Source organism: Bombina bombina, chromosome 1, assembly GCF_027579735.1.
Source record: "Bombina bombina isolate aBomBom1 chromosome 1, aBomBom1.pri, whole genome shotgun sequence".
Classification (NCBI taxonomy): Eukaryota; Metazoa; Chordata; class Amphibia; order Anura; family Bombinatoridae; genus Bombina; species Bombina bombina.
In genome coordinates, this window is record NC_069499.1 from 846959938 (window position 1) to 846976948 (window position 17011).

The 17011-nt window shown below is 41.1% G+C and overlaps 1 protein-coding gene across 2 annotated transcripts in view; it reads right to left on the bottom strand.

Moving 5' to 3' along the window:
• LOC128646058 (cytochrome b5) overlaps nt 1–17011 on the bottom strand; it is a 168281-nt gene that overhangs the window by 16427 nt on the left and 134843 nt on the right. Inside the window, exon 3 of one of the 2 annotated variants that reach the window (XM_053699480.1) lies at nt 1089–1116. The exons of the other annotated variant lie outside the window; for it this stretch is intronic. Coding sequence (XP_053555455.1) covers nt 1089–1116 — 28 coding nt within the window. The remainder of the gene's footprint in view (nt 1–1088; nt 1117–17011) is intronic. 2 annotated transcript variants of the gene reach the window in all.

Sequence of the window (17011 nt, forward strand, 5' to 3'; positions counted from 1 at the left end):
GTCTCACCCAATGTATTCAGCTACGCCCCAGTAGAGCATTGCTCTTCTTCAAAAAGGATTCCAAGAGAATGACGCAAATCTGATAGTAAAAGTAAATCTTAAAGTTAAAAATGGTATGCTCTATCTGAAACCCAAAAGTTATCTTTCATGACTATGTCCCTTTAAGACCTATTTCCCAACTCTGTATGTTAATTTTATAACATTTTGCTGTGACTAAGGGGCATGTTATTTCTGCAGAAACAAATTCAGTTTTGAGAACTACAAAACCAATAATATGTGATAATACCTTAAAGAGCCAAAATAATCTGACAGAAACCTTTGGGAGAGCATGACATTGTGAATGGAATGATGGAATTAATTTACCAGAAAAACAAACAAAACAAAGCAAAACATTACAGCCATGAATAAACAGCATGTTGCTATATATTTAAAAACAAATTTATATTACAGGATGAATAACCTTAGATTATAATGTATCTTAATTAGAAACTAGAAATCTGATTTTTGTTTTATTTTATAAAAAAGCATTGATTTTTTTTCATAATTCAGATAGAGCATACAATTTTTAACAACTGTTCAAATTTACTTCTATTATTTAATTTGCTTTGTTCCCTTGGTAATCTTTTTTGAAAAGAATGCCTAGGTAGGCTCAGGAGCTGGAACTAACTGTTGATTGGTGGATGCACATATACCTCTTGTCAGCTGGATTACCAATGTGTTCAGCTAACTCCTAGTAGTGCATTGCAGCTCTTTTAATAAAGGATACCAAGAGAATGCGGCAAAACTTACAAAGAAAGTAAATTGGAAAGAGGTTTTATCTGAATCATGAAAGAAAAAAAAAATGGTTTCATGACTCTTTAAGAAAGTTTAAGGTAATTTTGTTATTCGAAAAGGCTGAAGTCTTCTATGGTATACATGATAGATGTGTTCAATCAACGATATGGGAGTGTAACACATCATAAACAAAACATGCTGGTTATGGAAGGTGACATTTTAAATACCCATTAATATGGATATGGAATAGGAAGCCAATCAGTGGTCACAATATATATATATATATATATATATATATATATAGTATAGTTTACCTTTGTATTTAGTTTTTTTGCAGTCATCCTGTAAAAAAATACAAATAAAATACAAATCAGAAATAAAATAAACAGTACAAGAGCAGTAAAAATTTAAATTGCACATGTAGAGAACTGTATCAGGGCTGTGACCGACAGCAATTAAAGTGTAGCAGAGTTGTCAGCGGAACGTTATATTAGATGTTATAGTTTCACACACACAGGCTGTCAGGTCACAGATCTGCAATGTGTTACCCACTTCTTTGTGCTGTAAATGTATATTATACATGTTTGTCTATTACATACAATTACTTTTTTAACCCCTTGAGTGCTAACGACGGCTCTGAGCCGTCGCAGAGTTTCCCACTCTGGTGCTAACAACGGCTCAGAGCCATCGCTAGCACTCTCCCACCTTGAGGGAAATCTGGGGGCTCCTACCCCAGCGATCGGGCCTGCATAGTGACAGGCATCGCGGGGGCTTCACATTATGCGTGGTGACGTCACCGCGCAACTTTATTTATACTTAATGTTAAGTATAGAAGCAGGGGGCATGCTGCTTAGAAGCCTGTATCTCAGGCATCTAAGCAGCTACAGACCCCCAAGACCCACCGTTGGAAAGGTAATCGCCTAACCTTTCCAACAGTGTAAGTCTTGGGGATCTGAAAGAAAAAAAAAAGTTAAAAACATTTTTTTCAAAAATAAAATAAAAAAACCTTATAAAAGCTTAGCACCCAGGTGGGAAAGTGCTTAGCATTCAAAAGGTTAATATATAAAAAAATTATGTCAATTTTTTAAAAATATATATTTATTGTGTATATTACATTACACAACACTCCTTTGATATCTTCATCCACTATCGCCCATAGACACAACTAGATTAAATCTTTTTTTTTTTTTTTTTTAAATAATTGTTTTATTGAGGTTTGCCATTGATACAACAATATAGACAATTTGCAAACTGTTATCCAAACATACAATCAGAAATATAAGAATTGTGGTGTAGAAATATCACATGCACAATCATTTAGCAATATATGAGGGCTTAAATGTGCGAACTCTAAGCTATACAGAAAGGTAATGTTAAATCTGCAGCTATTAGATAATTCTTGACAGCAAAGACCTCAGATTTTTGGTTTTATGATATAGAATCTACAGCGAAGCCTTCCAACTGGCACACTGGGTCACTTTTGGGCCGTATCTTCTTCAAAATAACTGTAAGAAAGGCAACTGGAATATATGGGACCACATTTGGATCCCAACAGTAATAAATTATCATAGTAATATACCGTACAACACAGAAATATGTCCAAATTATATTATAATTTTAGGTCTGCCAGAGGGGGAGAAATGTGGATTGGGGTAAAGTGGTGGTCTATTCATTAAGAAGCCTAACTTCGTTGTGTTATGTTCTAAAGAAATTAAACCATGTCCTCATAGATAACCATATGGGAGTCTATTGGGGGAACTGCTGGTAACAATGTACAAGTGAATTCAAGTAGCTTATTAGTGAAAATTCCAATCTTAATATATACAGTCTCAACTTGTTGTTATCCTCCACACGTGATAAAAATAAACAAACTGCTCTTCACCATCTCGGGCCGCTGATGGCAAAGTAGTAGCCAAGAAGAAAAAGGTCATAATAATAGTGAGGGAGTAGGGTGTTATGGGTAATGTAACACATACTGCGTTGACCAGTATACTGTGTATTGTGTATTCTAGTTAGTAGAAAATACAATTATCGAATATGTAAACTATGTTTATATATTCAAGAACCCACATCCCGACCTGCTCTGTTAATGCATACAGTCACTTAACACTGAAGCTCGATTCTTAATGTATAATAGATAGTAAAGCATGGCATAAGTGGGGCGATGGAATATGGGATAATCATCCACTCAGCACTAATGTGCTATTATTATTGGTTCTGCTGTGTTGTTATTATCAATAACAGAGTTAGTTGTAATATGGAACAATGAGCTCTGTGGCTTTACCAAGTTTCCTGGGGGAGAGGGGACCGCAGCCTAGACCTTGAGGTTCTCAGTGTCTAATCAGATGTCTGCAGTAGCCTAGTTAGTGGCTTTTGAAACCAGCAGCCTCGTGGGCCTTGCCAAAGAGCATAGATTAGGATATATTCACCAAACAGGGCCTGGAGTTTCTCCAGGGTTAATGTTAGGCAGGGGTGCTACCATTTAGGATCACAAATAAAGGTTCCAATATCACCAAAACCTGCAATAGCTTTCTATAACTGATGAATAAATCCCAGAGCTCCTGAATTGTGTGTCCTATTCGCTTCGCAGTCACTCCGCCCCTAGATTAAATACTTTATTGTGTCTCAAAGATAAAAAAAGACTATGGGCCAGATTATGAGTGGAGCTCTATTTAACGCTCCCACTGGAAGTAAGCTTTTTGCACTTGTCGGGTTGCGCCTCGTATTATGACTTAAAGTAAACTGTTTTCGCTCTCTCCCCAAACCCAGCAAGCACAAAAAGCCGAATTAGAATATCACTTTCACGTTATGTACTCCCCCATAGAAGTCAAGGGAGCAAAAAAAGTTTGAAAAAAAACCTAACACCCTACTCACAAGAAGACAATTGCAATTTCTCATATGTGCTAACCCCACATAGAAAATATGAATATTTCACATTTTAATGTTCTTTACATAGAAGAATATGTTCAATGTATTCATAAATACATATTTCTACATAATGGGGGTTAATCAGAGGCACTTTAAATGATGGCAGGTGTTTGCTGACTCCTATTTAACATGATTTTGAATGTGATTGCTTAATTCTGAACACAGCTACATCCCCATAATAATTATAATTATATGCAACCACATTATTTAGTTTTTTTTGTTTTGTTCCCTCCACCTAAAAGATTTCAGTTTGTTTTTCAATTGAGTTTTACAGTTTATAGGTCACATTAAAAGGTGGAAAAAGTTCTGAAATGATTTATCTTTGTCTCATTTTTTACATCACAGAAACCTGACATTTTTACAGGGGGTGTGTAGACTTATAAATATATATATATATATATATTTATATATATATATCAGGAAATTTATGCTTACCTGATAAATTAATTTCTTCTTAATTTCCTTTACTATACAGGAAGTGGCAAAGAGCACCACTGAAGAGCTGTCTATATAGCTCCTCCCTTAGCTCCACCCCCCAGTCATTCGACCAAAGGTACAGGAAGAAAAAGGAGAAAAATATAATCTGTCCTAAAATGACAGGCGGGCCCGTGACTCGTCTTACCATAGAATAAATTAATTTATCAGGTAAGCATAAATTTACTTTTCTTCTATAAAGGTAAGACGAGCCCACGGATTCATCCTTTACTTGTGGATTACATTACCAAGCTACAGGACACGGATGAACGGGAGGGACAAGACAGATGGTTAACAGAAGGCACCACTGCTTGAAAAACTTTTCTCCCAAAAATAGCCTCCGAAGAAGCAAAAGTATCAAATTTGGAAAATTTTGGAAAAGGCATGAAGTGAAGACCAAGTCGAAGCCTTACAAATCTGTTCAACAGAAGCATCATTTTTAAAATCCCATGTGGAAGCCACCGCTCTAGTAGAGTGAGCTGTAATTCTTTGAGGAGGCTGCTGTCCAGCAGTCTCGTAATGCCAAACGGATGATGCTTTTCAGCCAAAAGGCAAGAGAGGTAGCCGTAGCTTTTGACCTCTACGTTTTCCAGAATAGAAAACAAACAAAGAAGATGTCTGACGTAAATCTTTGGTCGCTTGCAAGTAAAACTTTAAAGCACGAACCACATCCAAGTTGTGCAATAAACGCTCCTTCTTAGAGGAAGGATTAGGACACAGAGAAGGAACAACAACTTCCTGATTAATATTCTTATTAGTAACAAACCTTAGGAAGGAATCCAGGTTTGGTACGCAAAACCACCTTATCAGCATGGAAAACAAGATAAGGCAAGTCGCATTGCAATGCAGATAGTTCAGAAACTCTTCGAGCCAAAAAGATAGCAACTAAAAACAGAACTTTCCAAGATAAAAGCTTAATATCTATGAATGCATAGGTTCAAACGGAACCCCTTGAAGAACTTTAAGAACTAAATTCAAACTCCTGGCGAAGCAACAGGTTTAAACACAGGCTTGATTCTAACTAAAGCCTGACAGAACATCTGCCAGAACGTTTGTGCAGTAGAATTGATAAAGCAGATATCTGTCCCTTTAAGGAACTAGCTGATAGCCCCTTCTCCAATCCTTCTTGGAGAAAGGACAAAATCCTAGGAATCCTGATCTTTGGATTCGCACCAATAAAGATATTTACGCCATATATTATGATAAATTTTCCTGGTGACAGGCTTTCGAGCCTGAATCAAGGTATCTATGATCGACTCAGAGAAATCCCGCTTGGATAAGATCAAGGGTTCAATCTCCAAGCAGTCAGCCGAAGAAAAACTAGATTTGGATGCTGGAACGGACCTTGAATCAGAAGGTCCTGTCTCAGTGGCAGAGTCCATGTTGGAAGAGATGACATGTCCACCAGGTCTGCATACCAAGTCCTGCGTGGCCACGCAGGTGCTATTAAAAACACAGAAGCTCTCTCCTGTTTGATTCTGGCAATCAAACGAGGAAGGAGAGGAATGGTGGAAACACATAAGCCAGGTTGAACGACCAGGGTACTGCTAGAGCATCTATCAGTACTGCCTGAGGGTCCCTTGACCTGGATCCGTAACAAGGAAGTTTGGCGTTCTGACGAGACGCCATCAGATCCAATTCTGGTGTGCCCCATTGCTGAATCAATTGTGCAAACACCTCCGGATAGAGTTCCCACTCCCCCGGATGAAAAGTCTGACGACTTCGAAAATCCGCTTCCCAGTTCTCCACCCCTGGAATATAGATTGCTGATAGATGGCAAGAGTGAGTCTCTGACCATGAAATTATTTTGGTAACCTCTATCATCGCTAGAGAACTATTTGTTCACCCTTGATGATTGATATATGCTACAGTCGTGATATTGTCCGACTGGAATCTTATGAATCTGGCTGACACGTTGAATATCGCTCTCAGTTCTAGAATATTTATTGGGAGGAGAGCCTCCTCCCGAGTTCACAAACCCTGAGCTTTCAGGGAATTCCAGACTGCACCCCAGCCCAATAGGCTGGCGTCCGTTGTCACTATGACCCACGCTGGCCTGCGGAAACACAGTCCCTTGGACAGATGATCCTGTGACAACCACCAAAGAAGAGAGTCTCTGGTCTCTTGGTCCAGATTTATCTGAGGAGATAAATCTGCATAATCCCCATTCCACTGTCTGAGCATGCAAAGTTGCAGTGGTCTGAGATGCAAGCGAGCAAACGGAACTATGTCCATTGCCGCTACCATTAAGCCGATTACCTCCATACACTGAGCCCCTGACGGCCGAGGAATGGAATGAAGAGCTCGGCAGATGGATAAAATTTTTGATTTCCTGACCTCCGTCAGAAAAATTTCCATGTCCACCAAATCTATCAGAGTTCCCAGGAATGGAACTCTTGTGAGAGGGATAAGTGAACTCTTTTTTACGTTCACCTTCCACCCATGAGATCATAGAAAAGCCAACACGATGCCCGTGTGAGACTTGGCTTGTTGGTAAGTCAACGCCTGGATTAAGATATCGTCCAGATAAGGCGCCACAGCTTTGCCCCGCAACCTTAGAACCGCCAGAAGGGACCCTAGCACCTTTGTGAAAATTCTGGGAGCCGTGGCTAACCCAAAAGGGAAGAGCCACAAACTGGTAATGTTTGTCCAGAAAGGCAAACCTGAGGAACTGGTGATGATCTTTGTGGATAGGAATGTGTAGATATGCATCCTTTAAATCCACGGTGGTCATATATTGACCCTCCTGGATCATCTGCAAAATAGTCCGAATGATCTCCATCTGAAGGATGGGACTCTGAGGAATTTGTTTAGGATCTTGAGATCCAAAATTGGTCTGAAGGGTTCCCTCTTTTTTGGGAATCACAAACAGATTGGAGTATAACCCTTGCCCCTGTTCTGTTTTCGGACTGGGCAGATCACTCCCATGGTATATAGGTCTTCTACACAGCGTAAGAACGCCTCTCTTTTTGTCTGGTTTACAGACAATTGAGAAAGATGGAATCTCCCCCTTGAGGGAGAATCTTTGAAATCTAGAAGATACCCCATGGTAACGATTTCTAAAGCCCAGGAGTCCTGAACGTCTCTTGCCCAAGCCTGAGCGAAGAGAGAAAGTCTGCCCCCTACTAAATCCGGTCCCGGATCGGGGGTTACCCCTTCATGCTGTCTTGGTGGCAGCAGCGGGATTCTTGGCCTGTTTACCCTTGTTCCAAGTCTGGGTTAGGTCTCCAGACTGACTTGGATTGAGCAAAATTCCCCTCTTGCTTCACAGCAGGGGAAGAGGTAGAGGACCACCTTTGATGTTTCGAAAGGAACGAAAATTATTTTGTTTGGTCCTCATCTTATTGTCTTATCCTGAGGAAGGGCATGGCCTTTCCCTCCATTGATGTCTGAAATTATCTCTTTCAGTTCAGGCTCGAATAGGGTCTTACCCTTGAAAGGGATGGCTAAAAGCTTAGCCTTTGATGACACATCAGCAGACCAGGACTTAAGCCATAACGCTCTACGCGCTAAAATGGCAAAACCTGAATTCTTCGCCGCTAATTTAGCCAGTTGAAAAGCGGCATCTGTAATGAAAGAATTAGCTAGCTTGAGAGCCCTAATTCTATCCAGAATATCATCTAATGGGGTCTCAGTCTGAAGAGCCTCTTCCAGAGCCTCGAACCAAAAGGACGCTGCAGTAGTTACAGGAACAATGCACGCTATAGGTTGGAGAAGAAAACATTGATGAACAAATATTTTCTTCAGGAGACCCTCTATTTTTTATCCATAGGATCTTTGAAAGCACCACTGTCCTTAATAGGTATAGTTGTACGCTTAGCCAGGGTAGAAATAGCTCCCTCCACCTTAGGGACCGTCTGCCACGAGTCCCGCACGACGTCTGATATGGGAAACATTTTCTTAAAGTAGGAGGGGAGCGAACGGAATACCTGGTCTATCCCACTCCTTAGTAACAATTTCCGAAATCCTCTTAGGGACCGGAAAAAACATCAGTGTAGGCAGGAAGCTCTAGGAATCTGTCCATTTTACACAATTTCTCTAAAACTACAATAGGGTCACAATCATCCAGAGTCCCTAAAACCTCCCTGAGCAATAAGCGGAGGTGTTCTAGTTTAAATTTAAAAGCCGTCATATTTGAGTCTGTCTGAGGGAACATATTTGCTGAATCAGAAATCTCTCCCTCAGCCAGCAAATCCCTTACTTCAGAACATTGTGAGGGTACATCGGATATGGCTAATAAAGCATCAGAGGGCTCAGCGTTTGTTCTCACACCAGACCTACTGCGCTTCCCCTGCAACCCAGGCAGCTTAGATAAAACCTCTGTGAGGGTAGCATTCATAACTGCGGCCATATCTTGCAGGGTGAAAGAATTAGACGCACTAGAAGTACTTGGCGTCGCTTGTGCGGGCGTTCATGGTTGTGACACTTGGGGAGAATTAGATGGCATAACCTGATTCCCTTCTGACTGAGAATCATCCTGCGACATACTTTTAGTAGCTAAAATATGTTCTTTACAATTTATTGACCTTCCAGTGCATGAGGGACACATTCTAAGTGGAGGTTCCACAATGGCTTCTAAACACATTGAACATTGACTTTCCTCAATGTCATACATGTTGAACAGGCTAGTAATGACTACAAACAAGCATGAAAACACTTTATTTAGTGAAAAAAAATAACAATCTTAAAAAACGGTACTGCGCCTTTAAGAGAAAAAAAGCATACACGTTCTGCAAAACAGCCAAAACATGCACCAAATTTTTCAATATTTTGTAAGCAGACACAATATATGTAGTTAAGGTTGCCCCACAAGGTATTTTAACAATTAACCCTTTAATGTGCAAACCGGATTGAAAATAAGCCCAGATCTGAAAAAAACTCCCTCAGCACCTTGCCACAGCCCTGCTGTGGCCCTACCTGCCCTCAGGGGTTAAAGCTTCGATTTGGCCCAAAACATCCACCAGGGCCCTCAGGAGTTAGAGCTTGCTGCAAGAAACTAACTGCGCATCTGAGGGGCAAAAATAGGCCCCGCCCATCTCACTCGATGTCTCCAGCCTCAAAGAACCGCACCAGAGCGGTTATTACTAGCCATGTGGGTTCTGAGACCCAGAAATTAAACCATGTGTGCCCTGAATAAAGTTGCCCAAAACGTTATTGCCCACAAAACGTTAAAGCACTCCCAGATCATAAAAACGTTTGCCCACAAACATTTACAGTCAGTGTCAACCATATTTGTAATTGGCCCCTTATGCAAGCTTAGTAATGCCCTTCTTATTAGGTCTAGGATTACTGCTTACCCTTACCCTCCTGGGTATAATGTCAGCCTTTCTGAAATACACAGTCTCTCCAAAAAAATGTGACTGAACATACCTCACTGCTGCATAGCATGAAAACGTACCTCACACTGAAGTTTCCTGTACTCCTCAGCCTCTGTGGGAACAGCAATGGATCTTAGTTACAAATGCTAAGATCATCATCCTCCAGGCAGCAGTCTTCATCCATCTGCTGCCTGAGAGTAAATAGTACACACCGGTACCATTTAAAATAACAAACTCTTGCTTGAAGAAATTAAAAAACTAATATTTTATCACCTCTTTCACTTTACCCTTTCTAGTACTTAGAGTAGGCAAAGAGAATGACTGGGGGGTGGAGCTAAGGGAGGAGCTATATAGACAGCTCTGCTGTGGTGCTCTTTGCCACTGCCTGTTAGGAAGGATCATATCCCACAAGTAAAGGATGAATCCGTGGACTCGTCTTACCTTATAGAAGAAACTTTTATATATATATATATATATATATATATATATATATATATATATATATATATATTTGTATGCATTTATGTGTTTATCTGTGTATATATGTTTGCAAATACACAAATATTCACATATATGCATACAAATACATATTTAGACATGTACAGTACTGTTTAAAAGTCTTAGGCCACCATTAGATTTGTTGTTTTAGCAAAGTTTTAATGACCATCCATATTTATTTTTCGGTCTCTTTATTAAGATACAAACAGAAAATATAGGAAATATGTACACAATATACAGTAAATATATATATATATATATATATATATATATATATATATATATATATATATATATATATATATATATATAAATATTAAGAAGAAAATGGCTTCTTCAGGCAAAAGTCAGTATTTAGTGTGACCTCCCTTGGCACAAAGCACATCTTGAACTCTTTTAGGGAGACTGTCCTGAAGTTTTCTGAAGTAATTTTCTGGTATATTATAACAGGATTTTTTCAGCACTTCCCAGAGTTCTTCTTTAGATTTAGGTTGTCTTTTATGTATTTCTCTGTCCAGGTGATCCCATACTACCTTTATAATATTCAAGTCTGGACTGAATTAAAACCTGTCTGTACTTTTCAGCATTCATGATCCCATCAATTCGGACAATAATCGCCAACGCCACTGGCAGAAATGCAGCCCCAAACCAGGACAGACCCTCCACCATGTTTTACTGAAGGCCGCAAGCACTCATTCTTTAATCTCTCTCCAACTCTTCTTCTCACATATTGTCGAAGATTGGACCCAAAAATTTCAAACTTGGATTCATCAGTCCATAATACTCTTTTCCTCTGATCTTCATCCCAATCTTTATGCGCTTTAGCATATCTTAGCCTTTTCACCCTGTTCCCCTTCCGAGAAGTGGTTTCTTGGCTGCTACCCTTCCACAAAGACCATTCCTGGTCAAGCTTCTTCGGACTGTAGAAGGGTTAACTTGGCATCCCGATGAAGCTGCCAGATGCTGAGCCAGGTCCTTGCTGGACTTCTTACTAGTCTCTCAATGAAGAAACTCTGAGAAACTTCTCATCAGATTTTGAAAATTTTCTTGGCATTCCAGTCCTTTTTTTGTACTTGATCTCTCCTGATCCTTCAAATTTCTTTATAACAGTTGAATACCACATATTGAGTATACAATCGGCTAGATTACGAGTTTTTGTCGGTAAGGCTTGCGGGGCTAACAAGCCTTTTGTTCCCATTGCTCCCTTAAGACAACACTGGTATTACAGGTTTTTTTAAACCTGGCGTTAGCCGCAAAAAGGTGAGCGTAGAACAGAATTTAGCTCCACATCTCACCTCAATACCAGCGTTGCTTACGGTAGCGGTAAGCTGGCTAAACGTGCTCGTGCACAATTTCCCCATAGGAAACAATGGGGCTGAGCTGGCTGAAAAAAACCCTAACACCTGCAAAAAAGCAGCGTCCAGCTTCTAACGCAGCCCCATTATTTCCTATGGGGAAAATAAATCTATGTCTACAGCTAACACCCTAACATGAACCCCGAGTCTAAACACCCCTAATCTTACACTTATTAACCCCTAATCTGCCGCCCCCGCTATCGCTGACACTTACATTATATTATTAACCCCTAATCTGCTGCTCTGGACACCGCCGCCACCTAAATTATCCCTATGAACCCCTAATCTACTGCCCCCAACATCCCCGCCACCTATATTATATTTATTAACCTCTAAACTGCCCCCCCAACGTCGCCGCAACTATATTAAATTTATTAACCCCTAATCTCCCGACCCCAACGTCGCCGCTACTATATTAAATTTATTAACCCCTAAACCTAAGTCTAACCCCCCTAACTTAAATATAAATTGAGCTCGCATTCTATTGGCTGATTGGAACAGCCAATAGAATGCGAGCTCAATCCTATTGGCTGATCCAATCAGCCAATAGGATTGAACTTCAATCCTATTGGCTGATTGGATCAGCCATAGGATTTTTCCTACCTTAATTCCGATTGGCTGATAGAATCCTATCAACCAATCGGAATTCAAGGGACGCCATCTTGGATGATGTCATTTAAAGGAACCTTCATTCAGTGTTAGGACGTCGTTTGAAGAGGATGGCTTTGCGTCGGCTGGATTGAAGATGGACCCGCTCCGCTCTGGATGGATGAAGATAGTAGATGCCGCTTGGATGAAGACTTCTGTCGCTTGGAGGACCTCTTCTGCCCAGATCGGATGAAGACTTCTGCCCCTCTGGAGGTCCACTTGTGCCCGGCTGGGTGAAGGCGGCTCAAGGTAGGGAGATCTTCAGGGGGGTAGTGTTAGGTTTTTTTTTTTTGTTTTTTTTGTTTTTGTTTTCAAACAAGCTTTATTGAAAAAAAAAAAAAGAAATACATCACCAATACAGCAAAAGAAAAAAAGACAGCATTACACAATGCAATTCCCTGAACGGGGGGGGGGGGGGGGAGAAAACATACAAAGGTGATGCAATAAGATTCCACCTGTCAAAGAAGTTGAGTGTTTTGGTCTTAGAGTGGTAAAAGTCTGTATTAGTCCTTGGGTCTAATCGAAATGATAAAGCTTGTTAATTTTACAGTTTTAGTGAATTAAAGACATATAAAGATTTCGTAATATGCATATCCAATATGAGCCCACAAAACAGGTGGTAAGCTCAAAAGTGTTCAGACAAAAGAAAGACTGAAAGACTGAAGAACAGATCAAGAAAAAATAAAAAGTATACCCCACAAGAGGTGGGGGAGAAAAAAAAAAAAAAAGGGAAGGGGAGGGGGGGTCATCCAGGGAAAGTGACAAGGAGGGATATCTCTTATTCTGGGTCACAGAGGGCAACCACATGTAAAGCGAGTGTAAAGTGGGTGTCAGCCAGCTCACAAATGAACATTAAGGTGCCGTGTCCTTCCATATTGCTAACATCATCTCGTGTATTGCTAACTTTTTGATTTTTATGTAATGTAGTTTCTCCAGACTCAACAAGTTCTCTACCGAGGACTGCCATTCGTCAAGGGTGGGAACCCGAGAGGATTTCCACCCCCGAGGAACAAGCCTTTTGGCACCAGTAAGCATGATCAGCATAAGGGCCCTAGTGGGCTCATCCTTGATCTTAGGTAAGCGCAAGAGTAGCAAAGTCTCAGGTGTATTAGGGATAGTGATCTGTAGCCTACGCGACATGGTCTCAAGCACAGCTGTCCAATAATCCTGCAACCTGGGGCATGCCCACCAAATATGAAGGAGCGTGCCGGGGTCACCACAACCCCTCCAACACAATGAGCTCGCCACTGGGAAGAGCCTATGCAATTTTGCCGGGGTGTAGTACCACCTAGTCAATAGTTTAAGGTGGATTTCCTGTACAACCGCCGAGACAGAAGATCGTTTTGTCAAAGTAAACGCTTTAATCCAATCTTCCTCATCTATTATATTGTTAAAATCATTACACCACATCAATGTATACGTAGGTAGCTGTACCCCCGGCGGCAAGAGCAGGAGTTTATAAACTTTAGATATCAGCCGCCTAGGAGGGCTAAGATCCACACAAAGAGCCTCAAACGGAGTGAGCTCTCTATTAAAATCCCCCCTGTTTTTGTGATATCTCAAATAGTGCGATAACTGATGATATCTGAGCCACGATTGAAAGAGCTCTCCATGACGCTCAATCAACTCGGTCCTCGACCGCAGCCTCCCCGTATCAAGAGCGAAATGCAATATTCCATCACGGAGACTGTAGCTAGAGCCCAGCCGGGAGCCCAGTACATGATACGGGAGTTCAGGATTTTCTATAATCGGGATCATTGGGGAATAGGTCGATGAAATATGAGTGCTAGTGGCAATCAGTCTATCCCACTCCTGGAAGGTTGTAAGAGATAAGTGATATTTATGAATTAGCTTGGGTCGATTTGGTGCAGGAATCCATGCCATAGCACCTACGTTGCGTCGTTTGAAAATTTGACTGTCGAGCCTTACCCACTGTTTATGTGGCGTATTTCGAGACCACTCAATTAGTCTTTGCAAGAGTATGGCTCGTCTATATTTGGGCAGATCAGGGAACCCCAGCCCCCCCCTCTCACGAGGAAGGTATAGAGTCCTCCTAGAGACCCTAGGTCTCGTGCCATGCCATACAAACTGCTCTAAAGAACGTTGTAGTTGCATTAGGAAATCGCTAGGTAGAGTAATAGGAACTGTTTGCATTATATACAATATGCGCGGCAAAATATTCATTTTAATTAAACTGATCTTTCCCAGCCACGATAGCATTTTATTTTTCCAGGATGACAGATCGTTAGTTAATTCCCTTTTTAATGTGAGATAATTGTCTTTGAATAAATCAGTCGGACTAGCGGACAGAAATATCCCCAGGTATTTTAATTTGAAAGGAGCAATAGAAATGTTATGGCTTAACGCCAAGGACTGGATATGTTCTCTGGGAGTATTAATGTTTAGCATCTCGGACTTAGATAAATTTAGGTGAAAGTTTCCCATACCGTTCTAATTCGCACAGTAGTTCAGGGACCGAGGTTTCCGCATTAGTGAGGGTGTACAGGATATCATCCGCATAGAGCGCCTGCTTAATTTCAACATCGCCCACACTAGCTCCCGTGATCATTGGGTTCCTTCTAATAGTTTGCGCTAGCGCCTCAATAGAGAGCGCAAAGAGAAGCGGCGACAGGGGGCACCCCTGTCTGGTCCCATTTGTAATATTAAAAGCGTCCGACAGCGTGCCATTTACCCGTATCCGAGCATTTGGTTTTGAATAAAGAGCGAAAGTCATGTTTATGAAGGATTCGCCAAAATTCATCGCCTTCATGACTCGACGCAGAAAAAGCCAATCGACCCGGTCGAAGGCCTTCTCCGCGTCGGTCGAGAAAAGAACCAGTGGGATGCCTACATTTTGAGCGTGGCTGATCAGCTGAATCACTTTGTTAGTATTATCTCGCGCTTCCCGACCAGGTATAAAACCAACCTGGTCTGAATCGACCAAGACAGGGAGGAACCTATTGAGTCTCCTCGCCAGTATCTTAGCGAAGACCTTCATATCCGCATTGAGTAGCGAGATAGGGCGGAAATTGGCAGGGGAAGTAGGAGGTTTGCCCGGTTTGGGTATAAACGCAATATGAGCTTCCAATAACGACCCAGTAAGCGTAGGATTATGCATAAGTGAATTAAATAGTGTCAACATATGTGGACCCAAAGTCTCCAGGAAAGTCCCGTAATACTTGGGTGTAAACCCATCTGGGCCAGGGCTCTTCCCACCAGGGAAATCTCTTATTGCCTGGGAGAGTTCCTCTATGGAAATAGGGGCATCAAGGGAGTCCCTGTCTTCATCGTCTAGTTGTGAGAGGCCTATTGAGGCCAGGTAGTCATCTATCAACGCCTGTTTGTGTGACATAGCATCGGTCAGATGCTCGCCTTCCTGCATGGGAGAGATATTGTATAACTTATTATAATAGTCATGGAAGGAGTTTGCTATCTGCTTGCTGCCTCTCAGCATTGTGCCATCTGTGCCCTGAATGTAATGGATATATGATTTTAGTTGCTGCCTGCGTATGCTTCTAGCTAATAGCTTGCCTGGCTTATTGCCCCCTTCGTAATAGTGTTGTTTTGTGGCTAGCATCTTACGGTGCAAAACCTCAAACTGGTGTACACGGAGTTGTTTTTTAGCGTCCTCTAGGGACTTACAAGCCTCCCTATCAGTAGGGTCACGTTTATGTACAGATTCAAGTTGCGTAACACTATCTAAGAGTTGTTTGTGTTTCTGGTTTTGCATTCTGATCAAGCGTGCCTTATGTTTGAGGAAAATTCCGTGAATTACACATTTGTGGGCCTCCCAAAAGGATGTGAGTGATGTATGAGAGGGATCATTGTGTGATAGATAGTCTGAAAGGGATTTCTGGACGTCTGCTTTTACCTCTGGGTTCTCTAAGAGGAGTTCATCCAACCTCCAAATGTAAGCTGTAGGGGGAATGTCAGGCCATTGTATGTGACAGGTAATAGGGGCATGATCTGACCATGTAATTGGGCCTATTGTGCATTTACTAACCATGTCCAGTCCAATTGAGTCAAACAGAAAGTAATCTATACGAGAATATTTGTTATGAGGTGGTGAGAAATATGTGTAATCTTTATCTGTCGGATGAATTGTTCTCCAAACGTCATGCAATTGTAAGTCTGCTAAGGTTACCTTGATAGATTTGATAGTTTTATTGGGAATGCTTGTCGAACCATTAGATGTGTCTATACTTGCTTCGAGTGGCGTATTAAGATCTCCTGATAAGAAGACCGGGCCTTTAGCTAAATCCAGGAGGATTTTTGATAGTTTTTTCATAAAGCGGTGTTGTTCTAAGTTTGGTGCGTACAATGTGACTAACGTCAGAGGGTGTTCATAGAGTGTGCCTATCAGGAGTAGAAATCTACCGTCAGGGTCCTTCTCTACATGGGTGATTTTTATGGGAACAGAATGGTGTACTAGGATACCCACCCCGCATTTTTTAGTATTTCCTGAGGCAAATACTGCCGTGGGGTAATGTCTAGGGTTCCATTTTGGTTCTTTGCCCTTACGAAAATGAGTCTCTTGAAGGAAAATAACGTGACTGTGTGTTTTACTGAGTTCCCGCATTGCTATCGATCTCTTACCCGGGTCATTAAGGCCTTTTGCATTTATTGTGGTGAGATTGAGACTATGTAGATTGAATCTACGCTGCGATTGAGCCATCTTTGCTTAGGGAAAGTAGGGGAAGGATGGGAATTGGGAAGGGAGAAAAAAAAAAAAAAAAAAAGCGTTAGAACTGTATACAAATCTCTGAAAAGAAAGAAAAGAAAAAAAGGTATAGTCTAAGAATATTCAGATAGTAAGAAGAAATAAAGATTGGACTTTGAATGTAAGAGAAGTAAGAACCTCCAAAAGAAAGAAACAACAACTACCCGAGCTGTTAAGATGAACCGCTCGTGCAGAAGGAGAGGTAAAGTAGGGAGAGTAATCCTTTGGCAAATAAAATCATTAACATATTTAAATTTTCCAGGATCCAGGAACACCTAGAACCCGAAAGCAGTTTG